The sequence below is a fragment of the Leucoraja erinacea genome, chromosome 18 (genome assembly GCF_028641065.1).
Source record: "Leucoraja erinacea ecotype New England chromosome 18, Leri_hhj_1, whole genome shotgun sequence".
Classification (NCBI taxonomy): domain Eukaryota; kingdom Metazoa; phylum Chordata; class Chondrichthyes; order Rajiformes; family Rajidae; genus Leucoraja; species Leucoraja erinaceus.
The window spans coordinates 22,648,085-22,669,292 of record NC_073394.1 but is presented as its reverse complement, the minus strand read 5'-3'; the positions used below and the strand labels follow the sequence as shown (position 1 = coordinate 22,669,292).

The 21,208-nt window shown below is 47.5% G+C and overlaps 2 protein-coding genes across 2 annotated transcripts in view; one reads left to right on the top strand and one right to left on the bottom strand.

Moving 5' to 3' along the window:
- The window catches only part of tesmin (testis expressed metallothionein like protein), a 60,081-nt gene extending 43,858 nt beyond the window's left edge, over positions 1–16,223 (bottom strand). The window contains exon 1 of the mRNA XM_055649973.1: positions 15,757–16,223. Within this exon, the coding sequence (XP_055505948.1) occupies positions 15,757–15,957 (201 nt within the window). The 5' untranslated portion in view covers positions 15,958–16,223. The remainder of the gene's footprint in view (positions 1–15,756) is intronic.
- A 921-nt stretch (positions 16,224–17,144) lies between these two features.
- LOC129705766 (basic proline-rich protein-like) lies at positions 17,145–18,950 on the top strand (the record flags this gene model as incomplete). Its single annotated transcript, XM_055649555.1, has 3 exons — positions 17,145–17,188; positions 17,694–18,694; positions 18,763–18,950. Coding segments are annotated over 3 exons (1,233 nt in total), but the record flags the coding sequence as incomplete, so codon positions are not given.
- Positions 18,951–21,208: the final 2,258 nt, after the last annotated feature.

Genomic DNA, 21,208 nt, shown 5'->3' with positions numbered 1-21,208 from the left:
CTCAGCGGGTGAGGCAGCATCTATGGAGAGAAGGAATAGACGACGTTTCCAGTCGAGACCCTTCTTCAGACTGATGCGGGGGGGGGGGGGGGGGGGGGGAAAAAAAGGAAGAGGCAGAGACCGTAGGATTTGAAGGAGAGCTGGGAAAGGGGAGAGGGAGGAGGGAGAAGACAAGGGCTATCTAAAATTAGAGAAGTCAATGTTGATACCACTGGGGTGTAGACGGCCCAAGCGAAACACCCAAGCTTGTCTCCTCACTACATTTACTGCTGACACCAGTCACAAATCTGAGTTTTTAAGTGATCTATGCAAGGCAATCATTGATGCTGGAATTCTACTGTGGAAATTTGAAAACAAATCTCTCAGAGGTTTTTTAGAGAAATACATTGATAACAAGCGAGTCATCATTACGGAAAAATGTTGTTGACAGCAACTTCAACATTGGTGTGCAGAAAATTAGAGATGAAGTTGCATGCAACAAAATATGGATCTCAATAGATGAGACAACCGATGCTGTGGGGAGATATGCTGCCAATGTGGTCATCGGTACACTGGAGGCAGGTCAACCATCAAAGGAGGATTTGTTGACATCGGAAGTATTGGAGAAGTCAAACAAAGTCAAAGTCTAATTTATTCGTCACATGCACCAACCAAGGTACAGTGAAATGAATTTGCCAGCAGCGATACAGTTGAAAAAAAGAACAAACAATACGCAATAAAATCCAACACAAACATCCACCACAGCATTCTTCACAAAGTTCAGTCAGTCCTCCTCCCTTGTTCATCCGTGGTCGGTGTCATAAACCCTTCGTAGTCGCCGCTAAGGATGGCCGGAAGGACAGGCCCTCTCTTCGGGATAATTGAAACTCCGACGTCGGGACGGTCAAACACAAGTGGCTTGGATTGCCACTTTCCTACCGGAGACCGCAGCTTCAGGATGCTATAGGTCGGAGCTCTTCTCCGGCGATCCCCGGCAAGGGATCCCAGACTCCGGATCGTAAGTCCACGCCACGCCGGCGGATAGAAGCTCCACAGACCACAGCCCCATGATGTCAAAGTCACCAGGTCAACGATCGGAGCACTCCTCTCTGGTGACCCCCAGCAAGGGTTCGCCCCCGCTCTGCGATGGAAAAATCCATGCTGCTGAAGCTCCGGGCCCAACTCCGGGAAAGGTCACTCCAATCCACGCTGTTAGGCCGTGAGAGGGGAGGCGGAGAAGCTACGTGGAAAAAGTCGCCTCCTTGTCGAGGAAATGACTGAAAAATGGTTCTCCCCCCCCACATAAGACACACCGAGAGACATTAAAACAAACACTCGGATACGCCAAAAAAAACAAAATGTTGAAATAACGAACAAGCCGCTGACAGGGCAGCCGACTCGCAGCGCACCCAACCGACCAAACAGGTGCAAACAGCAACTATTGCTCAGTTGTTTACAGCTTCACTTGCTGTACTTTGATCAGAAGGTATAAAACACGAGAATGTTCTTCTGTTTGTGACTTAAAGTTTTATTCCCCAAAATGTTGCATTTGACATGTTTAGCTTAAGTACTTAATAGAATTGCCAAGCACATACGTAGCATGTTTCCAAATGTCGATCGCCTAGTTTCCAATGTCAAGAATATCTTCCTCACAGCACCGTGTGCAGTTGTTCAAGGAAATGGCACCCGAGATTCCGCTACCTCCTCAGCCCGTTTTGACTAGGTGGGGTACATGGCTCTCTGCTGTACTCTACTATGCTGCAAATTTTGAAAAGATAAAAGAAATCATCAACTATTTTGAAGAAGAATCTGCTGCAGTCAGGATCATCAGTGAAATCATACAGAAAAGTCCCTCCACCGCGATCTTGTGTTTATTGCTTCCAATTTTGCAAACTTCCCACAAGCTATCACTTCTCTTGAGAAACGTGGCGAAACATTAGTGAATAACTTGCAGGTTTTCAACAAAGTAACCGACGATATCCGTAAAGTTCCTGGCGATGTAGGTAAAGACATACAAGGAAAATGTGAGAGAGTGATTTTAGCTAACAAAGATCTTGAAGAATTACAAAACATAGCTAAAGTTCTCAAAGGTAGTTGTAATGCACAAGATATATAGAGTCTGTAGCTAGTTTCGGGTATGCACCAGTGATCTCAGCTGAGAGAAAGAAGTTTTTCATCACTGAAGCATATTCTGTCTGACAGACATAGTTTAACACCAGTTAATTTGAAAAAAATGCTAGTAATTATGTGCAACCAGGCAACTTTGGTCATTTAATGCCTTTATATTATCATTTTAAACCATATTTTGGTGGTGGAAATAAATGCCTTTTTTGTCAATAAATGCCTTTTTCGAGCCTTTTTAAAATGTTTATTATGCCTTTTTGCCTGCCTATTTCAGAGTTTTTTAGTGCCTAGACAACCTGGCTCTATTGATCAGGTACTGCATTACAGACTTGTTTGCAAAATTAAAGTCTATTATATTAAAGAGGTAGTGGCTTCATGGATAGGTAACTGGTTAAGTGACAAAAATACTAAGTTGTGCTGAAAGATTTTTTTCAAACCAGGGAGAAATATTTCTCAGTGGTTCATGTTGAGCCATTGCTTTTTGATATACATTTATGAACTGAACTTGTGTAAGCATGGATAACTACAAAGTTTACAAAAGACATAAATCTTGGAGACATGGTAGATATTTAGATTTGGAACAAATTTAAGAAGAATAAGATCAGTGAAATCAATTGGCCCCTGGCAGGCAAGCTGCTATTTATAATTCCATGTAAATCCTAAAAGGATTTCACCAGGTTTGATAAATTACCATTTTTCAGCTGCAACTTCTCATGTTTATAAACTTCTCATATTTATAAAATTTGCAGTTTTAGGTGAAGTAGCAGCTCTGTAACTCAGTGAAAGACTGAGCTGCATTAAACTTCCGTTCATCCAATGCTGAGACCGAGGAGAATTGGTTCAACCTTGGTAGGGTGTAGAGAAGACTTACGGGCCTGTCCTAGGCGATTTTTCAGGCGACCACCAGTGACTGCCAAAAACCGGCAACTGGAAGAGCGACTGTAGGAGTGGAACACAAACACATCGCTTCCTTCACCAGCCCGTTATGCAGGCGGGGGACAGGGCAAACGGGGGGAGCGCTGTCTGAGTGAAATTCACACGGTGCAAAGCCAATGTGATACAGACATACACTGCGATGAACAGGAAGGTTGGTGCTGTAATTAAGACGTTAAAAAGCACAGTGTCACTTGTCCTTTAAAAGAGGGGGGGAGAGGGTGGGGTGCGGGAGAGTGGGGAGAAAGGGGCAGAAGGGAGGAGAAGGAAGGGAGACAACCTTTAAGAAGCCGGAGATACACAGCTGTGAAGCACGGCGGACATTTAACATTGTAACATTTAACTCGGTCGGTTATCATTGGTTCTGAAAACGACTGCTTATGTTTTTTTTCCCAATGAGCCAATAAAATTCACCGGTCACCACCGGCTACAAGCTACGAGAACCTAAGAGAACATTCGACCTCCTGGCAACCCACTAGGAACCCATGGCAACCCACCTACGGCACGAGAATTCTCGCTACTCTCCATGGCGGCTTCATTCTAGTTGCCGCTAATTTTTCAACATGTTGAAAAATTTGCAGCGACCATAATCAGACCGCGACTAGTTCCCAGAATACGGGAACTCCTCACGACCATGAAGGCGACTCTCCGGCAATCACCCGCGAACATGTGGCGACCATGTGGCGAGTACATAATCTCCTGCAGTCACCTTAAAAGTCACCTAAGTGGGACAGGCCCATTAAGAGGATGTTGCCAGGACTGGAGGGCCTGAGCTATAGGGAGAAGTTGAGCAGGCTAGGGCTTTATTCCTTGGAGTGCAGGAGGATGAGGGACAATCTTATAGAGGATACTAAATCAGGTAAATGTACGGAGTCTTTTGCCCAGAGTCAGGGAATCGAGAACAGAGGACACGGGTTAAAGTGAGGGGGAATAGATTTTTTACACAAAAGGTGTTGGGTGTATGGAACGAGCTGCTGGAGGAGGTAGTTGAGGCAGGTACTATTGCAATGTTTAAGAAACACTTGGACAGGTACATGATATGATAGCTTTAGAGCAAAATGGGCCAAACACAGGCAGTTGGGGCATGTTGATTGGTGTGGACAAGTTGTGTCAAAGGTCTTGCTTCCACGTTGTCTGACTATGACAAGATTTTACACAAGATAAACAAGGTCTAAAGCACAGATCAAAGCAAATACTGTTGAGGTAGTTGCAATATTGTCTGAATCTCGGCAGTTAGAAAGATAAATTACTCCAGCTACATAGAAACGCCACAGAAAATAGGTTTCAATAGCAATTTAAAATGAGTAAATAAGGAAGAACCATTTCAGATTGTTAGAAGGAATAAATATCAAATGCCAGATTTAAATTTATTGGTAACTAGACTAAGTGGTCTAGACTAGACTCCTGTCACACGGGAGGCCTTGTCCCTCAATGCAACCCAACACAATATTCCACCACTCACTTGTTCCCCCAAAGTAACCCGTTCCCCCAATGCAATATTCCACCACTCACGCATAAACTCCAACTGCACAGGCACGGCTCATTTTCCCTCACCCCCCCAGCATTTCCTCCCCCTCCTCTTCAGCCTATCTCTCCTCCTCCCTTCCCCAATCCCTCCCTCACCTCTCCCTCCTTCTACTTTCCCCTACCCTCAGTCACTCCCTCCCTACCTCCCTCCCTCCCACCTTTCCCTCTAACCCACTGCCCTCCTCTCGCTCTATTCCCCACTCCCTATCTCCCCCACTCACACCTCCTCTCCCTTTATTCTCCCTTCTCCCCCTCCTCACTTCCCCCACTTTCCTCCCTCCCCTCCCTACATATACATATATATATATATATATAACATACATATATATAACACATACATATATATATACACATACACACACACACACATATATATACATACATACGTATATATATATACATCTATATATTCTAAAAATCTGATCTTGACCACTTCCTGTTTTTCTGTTTCATGATTTTAGAAAAAATGCTGCCACTTACAGCTGTGATTTTTGGGCATCTTATTCAGAGACCCCCTCCGCTGCGCAGGACAAGAGGATTTTTCCCATCAGTGAAAAATAAAAGAGTTATTAATGCTTTAAAAATGTGGTTTTATGGTGGTTTCACCCTGCTTGAAATGGTATGAAACTGCATTTGAATGTGGTGGCCTTACACCCTGCTTGAAGTATTAGGAAGCTGCACCTGAATTTGGTGGCCTTGTACCGTTTGAAGTGGTATGAAACTGCACTTGAATTTGGTGGCCTTGCACCCTGCTTGAAATGGAATTTCAAGGAATAGCCGTCAGTTAACTGCCAGCCCACAGCCATGAGTGAGCTTCCAGCACATCAGGTTTGAGGGACTGAGCTGCCACCCCAAGAATTCATTTGACCCACAATGTCCATACTAGCCCTCTGGAGACCAATCCCTTCAGCCCACAACACCCATACCAGCGTTCCAGAAAGCCCCCCCCCCCCACTGGCCACCAATATTGGAATTGGTGGAGAGGTGGAATATTGCACTGGGAGACCAGCACTCCCGTGTGAACATGAGACCCAACGGGTCCCACTTAGTCTAGTATATATATATATATATATATATACTATATACATTTCAAACTTAATTAGAAGTTGATCTTTATCAATATTCTTTAGTAAAGTAGAAATGAAATATTTGTAAGACTGCACAATCTAACATTTAGCTGCTTTCAATATGTGAGGTATAGCAAGATGGTATCCCTAGACAGATAGAAGACAACAAAGGGGTCGGCACAGTGGCACAGCCAGAGACCTGGTTCGATCCTGACTACAGGTGCTGCTGTACGAAATTTGTACATTCTCCCTGAGACCGCGTGGGTTTTCTCTGGGTGCTCCAGTTTCCTCCGATATTCCCAAGTCATGCAGTTGTCTAGGTTAATTGGCTTCTGTAAAAAGTGTTCCTTATGCGTAAGATAGAGCTATTGTATGGGTGATTGTTGGTCAGCGCAGACTTGGTGGGCCGAAGGGCCTGTTTCCACGCTGTATCTCTGAAATCTTAACTCACATATTCGAGCTCCAGATTTTATTGCATTTGAGCAGATTTAAGCAACATTTAAACAAACCCACTGCCCTACTCGTCACCACCTCAAAAAACACAATCGACTCAGTAAGACATAACTTGCCACGTACAAAGCCATGTTGACTGTCCGTAATTAGCCAATTTTCTTTAAATGCAAGTAAATCCAATCCCGAAGAATCCTCCAATAAATTCTCCGCCTCTGAAGTGAGGCTTATTGGACTATAATTTCTTAAAGGCTCTTGCACTGAATGTGGTCCATTGTAATATAACTGCCTGCTTTTGTATTCTGTTTTTCTATAATTGAGTTCTACTATTTTATTTGAAGTTTCATGGTCTAATCCACTTCTAGTCAAACTTTAATAAGTGATTTATAATAAATGTTTTGAGATACTGTATTGTCATTGCAATTGCAATGTGATTTCTCTCTTCAAAGAATAAACAATTTCTTCCATCAAAATGACCAATTTACATTTTCCTTGGGTGTGTTTTGTGTTAATTGTTATCTTTCTATTCTTAAATTCTACTTACACCCAGCTGCGCTTCCATCCAATCTTAGTTTAGTGTATAGTCATGTGTACCGAGATAGATTGAAAAGCCTCTGTTGCGTGCTCACCAGTTAGGAGAAGGACTCTACACGGTTACAATCAAGGTGTCTGCAATGCACAGGTAAAGGGTACAATATTAAGCCAAAGCTATAACATTGAAGTCTGATTAAAGATAGTTCAAGGGAGCCTCAAGATGGCGCCCAAGCTAGGCAACTCTGCATGCTGGTCCCAGAAATGGATCTGCAATCACTCATTACACTTGCTCCACCCTTTTAAACCTCTACTCCTACGGCAGCATCACTTACTTTAACTATGCTCTTCTGAATCTACCCTTTATCTCTGTACACTGTGGACAGCTCGATTGTAATCATGTATTGTATTTTCGCTGACTGGTTAGCCATCCACAGTGCAGATACATGATAAAGAAAACAATGTTTAGTCCCTCTACTCTACAACACTCTCCAGAGGCCTACCATTCACTGTGTAGGTCAGGCACGTGCCGTCAGGGAAGGCACTGCCACCCCTGACTAAAATTATAAAATGGCAATTATTAAATATAAATAGTGAAGGCATGGGAGAATTATGCCTATCTAAGAGATCGATCTCTTAGGTAGTGTTGGTTTTAAGTCCTTGTAATAATAAAGACCTCACACCTTGGCAGGTTATACACTGTTTATTTAGAATAAACAACTACAAGCTCTTACTTGAGAGTTAACTTCATACTGAAGAGTGGCTCGTGACGCTAATAAGCTAGTGGGCGTAACTACAAAAGCATGACTCATAACATGAGCCACTGATCTACATCCCCCCTCTTAAAGAATCAATAGCACTATACCCATAACTAAGCAAAGCAAAAATCACAACCGATGACAAACGTATGTAAAGTCAAACATAGTCCGGATACTTCACAACCGACCTGCTAACACGACCGGCACATGTACGATAGAGGCCATCTCCATTCCTCTTCCCCGGGGACAGACTTGGTGATTTCAGCACCGTGGGGGAGTGGACCAATGCCTCTGCGGTCGAAGCAGAAGACTGTAGCACAGGCGTAGATGGGACAGACAGAGGAACTGTCACAGGCATGGATTGTTGTGCTGGCAAGAGCATGTGAGGGTCACCAGACGCAAATTGAAATGAACTTGTACGATCCGGGTAATAGGGAAGAGGGATTGGCTCCTTCACAGGCAGAAAATGTTGTCTGTTTTGTCGGTAGGTGCCGCCATCGGCTCTAACAATGTATGAGCATGGCTCCGAAGCTAGACCAGAAATCACTCTAACATGCCCATGGCCTTTGTCAGTCTGTATGTGGACCACCTGTCCTTTGGTCAATGGTGGCAGAGGCCTGCTCGTCTTGCTGAACCATTTTTTTTTGAATGTCACGCTTCTGTCGTAAGCTGGTTTGAATATCCTCAGGTGGAAGGGCATGTGGGACTAACGTTTGTTCTGCAACGGGCAACGGGTCTGCCTTGACAATAATCGTTGAGCAGGGGAACCCAAGGCAAGATCACGGGAAATGTTGCGTAAGTTGAACAAATCTAGGAATACGTCAGACTTGGCCCTGTGAGAGCGCTCCATGAGTTGTTTCGCACTCACGCCGTTGCATGTGGGGCTGGTGAGAAAATCAATGTCGAACCACCCTGAATACGAATCCACGAGCACCAGGTACTACTTGCCATGCCACTCAAATAAATCAGCTGCCACTGTAGACCATGGGAGCACAGGTATAGGATATGGCAGAAGTGGTTACTTTTGTTGATGAGGTGCCATGCTATTGCACACAGCACAAGCTGCCACATTGTCGTTGATGTATTCGGCCATGCCAGGCCAGAAAAACATGCTTTTCGCCCGTGAAATAGTGGTTTCAGCACCTGGGTGTCCTGCATGGACAGCGTTGAAATACCAGTGATGCAACGAAGCAGGAACCACGGCTGTGTGTCCTTTTAAAACAATCCTGTTTTGTAGCACCAATTCGTCCCGAACAGGGAAGAAAGGTTGGGCTGGCAAAGGAACGTTGTAGTGCGTGTCTGGCCAGCCACACAATGACAGAGGTCAGGGACCGTAGGGTCTTGTCGGCGGCAGTGTGGGCAACTAAGTCCTCCATCCATGATGAAGGGATGAAGGATACGGACATCACGATAAAGTCATCATCCTGTGAGGGCAGATCCTCGCAGGTCTTCCGAGGTGCACGTGAAAGAGTGTCTGCTAGGTGCATATCCTTTCCACGTTTGTAGGTGAGGCAACCATTGAGGAGACCCAGTCTGAGGGTTCAGTTACGGGAGTAATCACACCGAGCCACCATTCTGTTAAGTTCACTTTGTACTCGATCCCGCATAGCATGGGGAATCCTGTGAGTTGGATGAACAACTGGGATTGCCCCAGGGTCAATAGTAATCGTGCATCTGGCAGGCAACCTGCCCAGCTCATCGTTAAACAAGTCCTTGTATTGTGTTAAAATGTGATGTGTAAAATCACAGTCTACAGTCAGTGGACAGACTGAAGGGCTAAAGGAAAACAATCCCATGTCATGGCATGCATCGGCACCCAGTATGGATGGTACCTTCTCGACCACTTCCTGTTGTTTTGCATTAATATTTGCTTTATTTTATTTGTTGAACTTTTTTTGTTTGCTTACTTATGTTGTGTATGTTTGTTTGTTTACTATTGTGTATTATGTTTACAGACCTGTTATGTTACTGCAATTGAGAATTCTGTTGTTTCGTTTCAGTACATTCAGTACAAAAGCTATCCAAGATCACATAGGATGCAAATCTGACAGCTCTGATCCAAAACATGCTGGAGAATAGACGTTTCTTTGTAAACCTCATGGGTAATCGCCATAGATGGTGCAGCCAAAAGAATGGGCTTCCTCAAGGCAGTGTTCTTGCCCCTCTGCTTTTCAACATTTATACCAACGACCAATCCATTCACCCAAGCACCAGGAGCTTCCTGTATGCTAATGGCCTCTGTATCGCATCTCAGTGTCAGTCCTTCGCAGAACTTGAGAAGTCCCTCACTGAAGCGTTAGACGGACTTACCAACTACTATGTTGTAAATCATTTATGGGCAAACCCAGACTAAACACAAATTAGCGTCTTCCACCTCAAGAACCGTGATGCGAACTGCAAATTAACTGTTCATTGGTATGGGAAGAGTCTAGTCTACTCAGCCAAACCCATATACCTAGGAGTTACTCTGGACCGCACCCTAAGCTACAAAGACCATGTTATCAAGACAAAGGCAAAGATAGGAGCCAGAAACAACATTCTGAGAAAGCTGGCCAACTCTAAATGGAGATCAGATGCAGGAACCATCCGTGTACTGCCCTTGCACTGTGCTATTCAGCAGCCGAATGTGCCTGCCCAGTCTGGGGACGTTCTTCACACACCAAGAAGTTGGATCCGGTGCTAAACGCAGCATGCAGAACCATCTCTGGTTGCCTCAAACCCACATCAGTTGATGACCTGTACCTACTGTGTGGTATTGCACCCCCTCCAATCAGAAGAGCTGTGTCCTCAAAAGTGGAACGTACCAAGCAGGAGGATGACCCTCGTCACCCACTCTTCCAACACGTCCAGGCACCAAAGAGGTTAAAATCCAGAAATAGCTTCCTACATGCAGTTCAACCGCTGAGTGATAACCCCCGCACCTGTAGGATGGATGCTTGGGTGACACACCTACAATCAAAACCCCACACACTGACACTATACCCTGAGGAGTCCCTTCAATTGGGAGCGAAAGAGACATGGCCAGTGTGGCTCTGCCTCAATCGCCTCAGAACACAGATCGGACAGGGCAAAGCCCTCATGCAGAAGTTGGGGTACAATTTTTCATAGCTGACATTTATGTATATTTCAGTTTAAGAGATCAACTTCAATACTTTGCTATCGTTAAACATTACGCATTAGAACAGCAAAATCTTTAGTTTAAGGCAGCTATTCTACCGCAGCGCCACTGTGCTGCCCCACAGTGTCAATCTGTTACAGCCACAGCAGCTTGGTGCGCAAAAATAACCTGTGTCTTCTTTTCCTTGAAGCCTTAAGAGTTGTAGAGTCACAAATTTCTGCTTGAGTCATTCACTTCACACGCCACCACCAAGGTGATAAGTATTTCTTCACCAAGATGAATTCCATTAGTCGCAGTTACTTGATATTTGCCTTATGATCATAAGGCAAACTGCATCACCACTGTCTCTCTAACTCGATCTGCGCTTTATCCATTTTTTCTCTAACTACCTAACACACACTCTCCAAGTTCTGCTTGACAGCATGATTTTTGTTCTTATTAAACTTCTGGCAGTTACCAGAAGTTCTTTGTCCCCCCATCTGCCAATCACCCCCCCCCCCCCCCACTCCCAACAGTAACCAGTATCCATCTATGACGCTGCTGGGCTCCGTTCCCCTCCACCTACCACCTTTTAAGCTTTCTCTCCCCACCACAATCAGTCTGAAGAAGGGTCCCAACCTGAAATGTCACCAATCCATTCCTTCCCCAGATGCTGCCTGATCCGCTGAGGTACTCCATCACTTTGTACTTTAAGCAAGATTCCAGCATCTGCATTTCTTTGTTTCTCCATTTTTACGGCTAAGACATTTCAATTCCTGGTCCCCAAAACTAAATGATATTGGAAATTTCATTACTTTTAGAACTGAATCATAACACCTAACTATTCTGGCCTTGTACGTTTTCAAGTTTCATTTTGTTGCCAGCGAAATCCAAGCGTAATCTTACAAAATGTTGGAATTTCTATTAGCAAGTATCTGTATCAGTCACCATGATATGTGGTCACCATGGCATGTGCCTCGAATGCCTTTCCTCCATTTGTGGTTCATGGGGATTACTACTTGTTGGCAGTTAAAATATTACCAACAATGCTCTTTTCCTGTCATTCTATTAACCCTGGAGTTCCTGGATAGTTAGCTCTTTATTACCTCTTTATCCACACCCTACCTACAATTGCATCATTTGCTATCAATGGATCCATTTTAAGTATCTAAGAAACACTTGTTCTCTCTCTTTTTAATGTTCCTCTGCCTCAGAGTCAGAATGATGAGACTCCGATTCATAGAGCATGGAAACAGGCCCGTCAGCCCATCTTTCCCATGCTGACCAAGATGCCCCATCTATGCTGATCCCACTTGCCCACTCTTAGGCCATATTCCTCTAGAAGATCATCCCTCAGCCTCCTGCACTCCAAGGAATAAAGTCCAAACCTGACTAATCCTTCCCTATATCCCAGGCCCCCATGTCCTGGCAACATCCTCGTAAATCTAATCTGAACTCTTTCCAGCATAACATTCTTCCTGTAGCAGAGTGACCAAAACTGAACACATTACTCTAAATGTGGCCTCACCAATTCTTGTACCAATGTAACTTAACAGCCCAACTTCCATACTCGAAACAGACGAAGGTAATGTAGCAAAAGCCTTTTTCACCACTCTATCATAATCTATCTGTGACGTCACTTTCAAGGAACTACTGTATGTACCTGTTCGCCGAGATCCCTTTGCTCTCCAACACTCCCCAGGGCCTTTCCATTCACTTCTCTGGTATAACTTCCCAAAGTGCAACATCTTGCACATATGAAGCTGGTAAGAGTGCATTAAACTCATTTAACCATTCCTCAGTCCACTTGCCCAGCCGATCAAGATCCTGCTGTATTTTTGATAACTTTTGCTATCTACGATACCACCCACTTTAGTACCATTTGCAAACCTACTAATCATGCCTGTTCTTGTTTGGATATAGCATGAAAACAGGCTACATAAAGTCCACGCCGACCATCCACGCACCCTACACATTAAGGGTAATTTTACAGTAGCCAATTAACCTACACATCCACACATCTCTAGGATGTGGTGGGAAACTAAAGCCGCTGGAGGAAACCCATGCAGTCACAGGGAGAACATGCAAACTGCACATCACTCAATCAACCTTTATTGTCATCTTGTAAAGCAACAGTTGTACAGTGCAAAATGAGAAGACGTTTCCCAGGGAATATCGGAGCATCGCACATGAAACTTAAAACATTTCACACATATTAACAATAAAAATATTCCAGTCCCTGATGAAACAGTATAAATAGTTAGAAGCAGGTAAAACAGCAACATTAAAATACAGTAAAAACAATCATTAAAATGTCCAGGGCAGCTGATTTGAGTGGCCAGTGCTAGAGTTATTAAAATGTCAGTGCAAAGCCGCAGAATCAGGCGACTGTGAGTACAGAGTGACTGTTTAGCAGCCTCACAGCCTGTGGCAGGAAGCTGTTTAGCAGTCTTGTAGTCCGGGCTTTGATGCTACAGTATCTCTTGCCTGATGGCAGGTGATCCAGGTGTTAGTGGAGGGGGTGGTTTGACCTTAGCTATTCTCAGAGCTTTTTTCACACAACAGCTCTGGAACAGTTCTTGTACCGAGGGTAGGGAGACGCCAGTGATCCTCTCTGCTCCCCTCACTACCCTCTGCAGAGCCTTCCTGTCTGAGCAGTTGCAGGTGGAGTACCACGTGTTTATACAGTACGCGAGTACAGACTCCACCATGCCCCTGTAAAAAGTCCTGAGGATGTTGGTGGGGAGTGAGGTCTGTTTGAGTTTCCTCAGGAAGTACAGTCGCTGATGGGCCCGTTTGACAGTCCCAGTGTTGTTCCTGGACCAAGTGAGACTGTCTGTAATTTGCACTCCGAGGAACTTTATGCTCTCCACTCTCTCCACTGTGGTGCCACTGATGTTGAGGAGTGTGTGTTTTGGCTGCACCCTCCTGAAGTCGACAATCATCTCCTTTGTTTTGTCGACATTTAATGCTAGATTGTTGTTGTCGCACCAGTCCACTAGTTGTTTTACTTCCTCCCTGTACATTGATTCGTCATCTCCGCTGATGAGTCCCACCACTGTTGTGTCATCCGCGAATTTGTCTGAGGTTGGGATCGAACCCAGGTCTCTAGTGCCGTGAGGCTGCAGCTCTACCAGCTATGCTACTGTACTTTCCTTACCAGCTACTGTTTGCCGACTGCTTGAGGCAGTGATGCAGCAGTTAGAGCTGCGGCCTCACGGCTCCAGTGCCATGCGTCCCACACTGATCTCCAGTGCTGACCGTGTAGTTTGCAAATTTGTTCTGTGACGACATGGATTTCCCTGAGGTAGTCTGGTTTCCTCCCACATCCCAATGACATGCTGGCAGGTTAATTGGCCACTGTAAATTACTGAGTGTAGGTGGGTGGGAGGATTGGGATTTGATGAATATATGAATGAGAAGAAGTTATAGGGAAATCAGTGAATAGGAGTGATGGAATTGTGTTGAGAGTCAGCATAGACATGATGTGTTGAGTGCCCTTGTTGTTTGTGCTGAGAAAATAAAATAAATCAATATGAGATTTTGACTTGGGAGACTGGTGACTAAAATTAGAGCACATGGTAGGGTGTTGACGTGGATAGAAAATTGGTTCCTAATTCCCTCTTCCAAATCATTAATATATATGGTAAACAGTTGCGGCCCCAACACCAAGCCTTGCGGCACTCCACTCGCCACTGCCTATCATTCTGAAAAGGACCAGTAATTTACAGTGGCCAATTAACCTGCCAGCATGTCATTGGGATGTGGGAGGAAACCGGAATACCTCAGGGAAATCCATGTCGTCACAGAACAAATTGGCAAACTGCACGGTCAGCACTGGAGATCAGTGTGGGACGCATGGCGCTGAAGTTGTGAGGCCGCAGCTCTAACTGCTGCATCACTGCCTCAAGTAGTCTGCAAACAGTAGCTGGTAAGGACAGTGCAGTAGCACAGCTGGTAGAGCTGCTGCCTCACAGTATTAGAGACCTGGGTTTGATCCCAACCTCAGACACTGTCCATGTGCAGTTTGCATGTTCTCCCTGTGACTGCACGGGTTTCCTCCAGCGGCTTCAGTTTCCCACCACATCCTAGAGATGTGTGGATGTGTAGGTTAATTGGCCACTGTAAAATTACCCTTAATGTTGTCGGCATGGACTTTATGGGCCGAAGGGCCTGTTTTCATGCTATATCCAAACAACAACAGGCATGATTAGTAGGTTTGCAGATGGTACTAAAGTGGGTGGTATCGCAGATAGCGAAGGTTATCAAAAATACTGCAGGGTCTTGATCGGCTGGGCAAGTGGACTGAGGAATGGTTAAATGAGTTTAATGCACTCTTATCTAGTACCCATGGAGTGGATGAAAAAGTAGGATGACATAGAACTAGCGTGAACGGGTGATCAAAAGTCGGCATGAACCTGGTGAGCCGAAGAGCCTGTTTCCTTGCTGTATCTCTAAACTAAAACTCCCTTTGTCAATTTCATTTTACTCCGTCACCTATATCATGTAGACACAATTAATATCATGGGTAAAAAATGAAATAAAACTGGCTGGATTTCCTTTCAATAATACCATCACAATAGTTCTAGTTGAAACTGTGATATTTGCAGAGCTGGAAGAATTTAACCATAAACTGAAAAATATTGAAACTGGTGTCCCTGTCTCTTTCCCACCTATTTCACCCTTACAGTGAAATTCTTGCACAGCCAGAAAATTATGGCTAAAGCACATTGTCTCCAGGAGTCAGGTAGGGGTGAACAGGGTAATGCCTGTAGCGTCTTCAAGTTTGGCTGCAGGAGGCACCCCCGGGATGCAAAGAAGGCCAGATGGGCCGACCAGCGTTTGAATAATGGGGCCAAAAATGGCAGCCCCAAGCATGTGTAATATCTGCAATAAGAATTTCACTGTGCAGTTGCATATGTGACAAATAAAGCATTATTGACTACCGAGTTATGTTGAAGGATAATTTCCAAACAGTATCATTCTCACTTGATTTACAAACAGCGTAATTTTCTATTGACGATCCCGAGTTCGGTTAACCATAGGTTAGAGGGATCATGAAAGCATTTTCATGGTTTCTTGTGACTAAACTCAGAAAGTGAGCATAATGAGAATGAAGCTGCAAAGGGGTTGAGCGGGTGATTGTTGAGAAAAAGGCTGTGATTTCTGACTTTCACCCATCCTTTCATCCTCACCAGACTCATGTAACCCAGTGCAAACATCTATTCAAATGCTGCCCTGAGACCTATCTATTTATTCTTCTAGTCACAGATTGAAGCACTATGTGTACCTCATTTCTATAATCTTGTCCACAATCGATCTCCATAGCTTCCACATCCGTCAAGTCTACTGTATCTGATGTAAACTGAGTATCCTGACTGGATATTGCATCAAAGGGCTGTGAATTCTGACTGCTACTAAGTAATACCAAATCTGGCAACTGCATATCCTCACAGGTAGGTTCGATGTCTTCCACTGTTCTGGTAGTCATCCCGATACTCTGATTATAGGAAATCAAGTCACTATGACTCCAGAATACTTCTGTATTCTTATGGCTTGCAAAATGGAAGTTAAATTGATTTTATATTTTTCACGATGCCAATCATCCTAAAGAGAAAATGATAAGATTTTAGTACATAATTTCAAACGTGATTTCAAAAAGCTTAAAAATAATCACCAAACTTCAACTGGCTTTAAGAAGAGTATGGAACTCAGCTCATTAACTGGAAATCAAGCACAACTATTATATATTCAGGTAAAGTTATGCTACATTTAAGATACATATATATATATATTTAGCAAACATTACCTGTATTTTGATAATAAAATAAAATATTTTTGTGGGGAAAAATAGTGGAAATTTGGGACTAATCTTTGCAGTCGACACCATTCAAACTAATTAAGCAGGCTGGAATATTGAACACAACACAGACCAAAGATATGCTCTGCTCTATAATCTTTGACACAGACTGCTGGAGGAACTGCACTCGCGGTCAGGCAGCATCTTTGGAGGGAATGGACGGACGATATTTCAGGTAGGGAGCTTCTTCAGACTTCAGTCAGTGATGGGCCCCGAACTGAAACGTTGCCTTCCCATTCCCACCACCGATGCTGCCTGACCCGCTGAGTTCAGTTATTCCAGCACTCTGTGTTATGTGAAAAGAATTACAACCCGCGATTGTATTCGATGGCATTAGAGATGATTTCATGTCGATGTCGGCCTCCCTCAACGACATTGGAGCCTCTGTAAACCGTCGTCACCCCTCGATGCCGTGGGGAGCCGGGCCATGGGGTTCACTGGTCTTGGTCGCAAACTGGGGCCTCGGGATTCCCGCCACACGATGCTGGAGGGCCGCCGGACACAAAGCGGTGGAGACTCCGCTCTCCCACCGGTAGCAACGACCCTCCCGCCCCTGTCAAGCCGGGACAGGGTGGGCCGCAACAGCCCCACGTCGGCTGAGTGGAGGAAAGATAGGCTAAACAATGTGAGCTTTACACCATCGGGCCCACTATCTGAAGGAATCGGTTGCAATACAGGCGAGGTGTCTTTCCGTAATTCACGTGTAATCCCCCGGCCCGCCTGAAACTCACCTCACGCCGCCGCCGCCGCCCCGGTCAGTTTCACCCAGGTAGGGACGTCACGTGACACGCAGCCCTTCCCCCTCACCCCAACCCCCCCCCTCCCTCCCTGTTCCACCCCCAACTCCCCCTCCCTGTTCACCCCACCCCTCACCCCACCCCTCCCCTCACCCCCCATCCACACCAACTCCCTGCTCACCCAACTCCACTTCCCCCCTACCCCACCTCCACTTTCCCTCACCCCCCGCCGCTCCCCTTACCTGCACTTCCCCCTCACTTTCTCCTTAACCCCTTTGCCCACCCCATTTCCTCACCCTTCATCCCTCTATCTTTCCCCTCCCATCCCTCGACCTCGTCACCCAGCCACTCCAGTCCCCTTACCTCACTCGCTTTCCTCCCCACCTCCCCTTCCTCTCCCCACATGTCCCCTTCCTCTCCCCACATGTCCCCTTCCTCTCCCCACATGTCCCCTTCCTCTCCCCACATGTCCCCCTTCCTCTCCCCCCACATGTCCCCTTCCTCTCCCCACATCTCCCCTTCCTCTCCCCCCCCGTCTCCCTTCCTCTCCCCATCCCCTTCCTCCCCCACATCTCCCCTTCCTCTCCCCCCCATCTCCCCTTCCTCTTCCTCTCCCCCCCGTCTCCCCTTCCCTCCCCTCTCCCCCCCCCCCCCGTCCCCTTCCTCTCCCCCCTCCCCCCCGTCTCCCCTTCCTCTCCCCCCGTCTCCCCTTCTCCCCCCGTCTCCTCTCCCCTCCCCGTCTCCCCTTCCTCTCCCCCCCCCCCCTTCCTCTCCCCGTCTCCCTCCCTCTCCCCCCCCCGTCTCCCCTTCCCTCTCCCCCCGTCTCCCCCCGTCTCCCCTCCCTCTCCCCCCTCTCCCTCCCTCCCCCCCGTCTCCCCTTCCTCTCCCCCCCCCTTCCTCCCCCCCGTCTCCCCTTCCTCCCCCCCCCCCGTCTCCCCCCCTCTCTCCCCCCCCCCCTCCCTCCCCCCTTCTCTCCTCCCCCCCCTTCCCCCCCCCTCCCCCCCCCCTCCCCCCCCCCCCCCCCCCCCCCCCCCCCCCCCCCCCCCCCCCCCCCCCCCCCCCCCCCCCCCCCCCCCCCCCCCCCCCCCCCCCCCCCCCCCCCCCCACCCTCCATCCCCCCCCTCTCCCCCCCCCCTCTCCCCCCCCCCCCCCCCCCCCCCCCCCCCCCCCCTCCTCCTCCCCCCCCCCCCCCCCCCCCCCCCCCCCCCCCCCCCCCTCCCCCTCCCCCCCCCCCCGTCCCCCTTCCTCCCCCCCCCTTCCCCCTCCCCCCCCCTCTCCCTCCCCTCCTCCCCCCCCCCCCCTTCCTCCCCCCCCGTCTCCCTTCCTCCCTCCCCGTCTCCCCTTCCTCCCCCCCGTCCCTCCCCTCCCCCCCCCCCCCTCCCCTCTCCCCTTCCCCCCCCCCTCTCCCCTTCCTCCCCCCCCGTCTCCCCTTCCGTCTCCCCCCCTCTCCTCCCCTCCCCCCCGTCTCCCCCTTCCACCCCCCCCCGTCTCCCCTTCCTCCCCCCCCCGTCTCCCTCCTCCTCCCCCCCGTCTCCCTCCCCTTCCCTCCCCCCCGTCTCCCCTTCCCCCCCCCGTCTCCCCTCCTCTCCCCGTCTCCCCTTCCTCTCCCCTCCCCCTTCCCTCCCCTCCCCCTTCTCTCTCCCCTCCCTCCCTCTCTCCGTCTCCCTCCGTCTTCCCTTCCTCTCCCCCGTCTTCCCTTCCTCTCCCCCCCCCGTCTCCCCTTCCTCTCCCCCCTCCCCTCCCCTTCCTCTCCCCACCTCCCCTTCCCCTCCCCCACCCCCCCCCCCCCCTTCCTCTCCCCCCCTCCCCCACCTTCCTCTCCCCCCACCTCCCCTTCCTCTCCCCCCACCTCCCCTTCCTCTCCCCCCACCTCCCCTTCCTCACCCTCCTTCCCACATCCCCTCTTCCCCTTCCCTCCTCTCTTCCCCACCCTCACTACCCCCTCCCCCATCTCTCCACGACCCCTTTCCCCAACTTCACCCCTCTTCCTCCCTCCCCCTCTCTCCTTCCCTCCATCCTGCCACTCTCCGCCTCTCCTCCTGCCCCTACCCCTACACCCCCCCTCCCACAACCCACCCATTTGATTCATTTCCTCCCCCAATCTCTCCTTCCCCTCTCCTCTTTGCCCCCACCACACCCCACCCCACCAGTGCTCAGCAGTAAGCCTCCATTCCTTCAGCCTAATCCCCAGCTACCAGCCAAATCATCCCCTCTCATTCCCTTTCTGCTTCCCACAGGGACCACTCCCTCCCTGGTCCGCTCACCCCTTGCTACCCATCCCTGGCAATTTCCCCTGCAATCGTAGGAAGTGCGACACTCGTTCCTCCACCATCCAAGTACGTAACCTTCCAGGTGAGGCAAATATTCACATGCACCTCCTCCAAGCTGGGCATTCAGTGCTGGTGATGTGTCCTGCTCTACATAGGCAAGACCAAACACGGAGTAGGTGACCTGTTCTGTGTCCACAATGGCCATCTTGAGCTTTGGGTCGCATTTTAGCTCCACTTCCAGTTCCCATACCAACCTATTTGTCCTCAGCCTTCTGTACGTATAATATTATCTGATCTGTTTGGATAGCATACAAAACAAAGCTTCGGTACACATGACTATAATAAACGTAAACCTTTTTATTAATACTACATTAATAGCAATTTTGCCCTTTCCCCTTGGCTTTGTATGTGCTTCTTTATCAATTACTTATTTTGAATGCTTTTTAAAGCTATTGTATTTTATAACACCACTTTCACTTTATACCTTACAGATCTTAGTACCTCATATACTTGCCTCGGGTTATTGCAAAGAAAAAAATGAAATAAATTGAATACTATAGTGACACATTGATACACAGCAAGATAGGAGTCGAGTTCTCAAATTTAGTAAAATTAGAATTTGACTTTAGGGTACTAAATCAACCCTATAATATATTGTACAAAAATAATGGTTTAAAAAAAATCATTTTTGTGAATCTTCATGATCATAATTCTTCATGATATAGAATGATAATATAGAATCATAATTCTGCAATATATAGAAAGATATATTGTACAATTATAATTCTGCACAGAAACATCCCTTAGTGCCGGCATGCTGAGTTCTGAAGTATATTTGCTTTATAGGTCAATAGAGAGAGGTCCGGAGTATTTTGAATATCAGGCTTAATTACTAGGTAGACAAAAATGCTGGAGAAACTCAGCGGGTGAGGCAGCATCTATTGAGCGAAGGAAATAGGCAAAGTTTCGGGTCGAGTCCCTTCTTCAGACTGATGAAGAAGAAAGGAAGAAGCGGAGACAGTGGGCTGAGGGAGAGCTGAGAAGGGGAGGAGAAAGCAGGGACTACCTGAAATTAGAGAAGTCAATGTTCATGGGGTGTAAACTGCCCAAGTGAAATATGAGGTGCTGCTCCTCCAATTTATGCTGGTCCTCACTCTGGCCGTGGAGGAGGCCCATGACAGAAAGGTCGGATTCAGAATGGGAGCGGGTGTTGAAGTGCTGAGCCACCAGGAGATCAGGTAGGTTAATGCGAACTGAGCGGAGGTGTTGGGCAAAGCGATCGCCAAGCCGACGCTTGGTCTCACCGATGTAGAGTTTCTGCGGAAAGCCGACGGGAGGAGATGGGAAGATGTGGCCCGTGGTGGGATCCCGTTGGAGGTGGTGAAAATGTCGGAGGATTATTTGTTGTATGTGACGGCTGGTAGGGTGGAAGGTGAGGAGAAGGGGGACTCCTTGTTACGAGTGGGGGGATGGGGAGTGAGAGCAGAGTTACGGTGTATAGAAGAGACCCTGGTGAGGGCCTCATCTATAGTAGAAGAGAGGAACCCCCGTTCCCTGAAGAATGAGGACATCTCCAATGCCCTGGTGTGGAACACCTCATCCTGGGTGCAGATGCGGGGTAGACGGAGGAATTGGGAGTAGGGGATGGAGTCCTTATAGGAAGCAGGATGGGAAGAAGTGTAATTCAGATAGCCATGTGAGTCGGTGGGTTTATAGTGGATGTCAGTCAGTAGTCTATCACCTGCATGGAAATAGTGAGGTCTAGAAATGGTAGGAAAATGTCGGAAATGGTCCAGGTGTATTTGAGTGCTGGATGGAAGTTAGTGGTGAAATGGATGAAGTCAGTGAGTTGTGTGTGGGTGAAGGAGGTAGCAC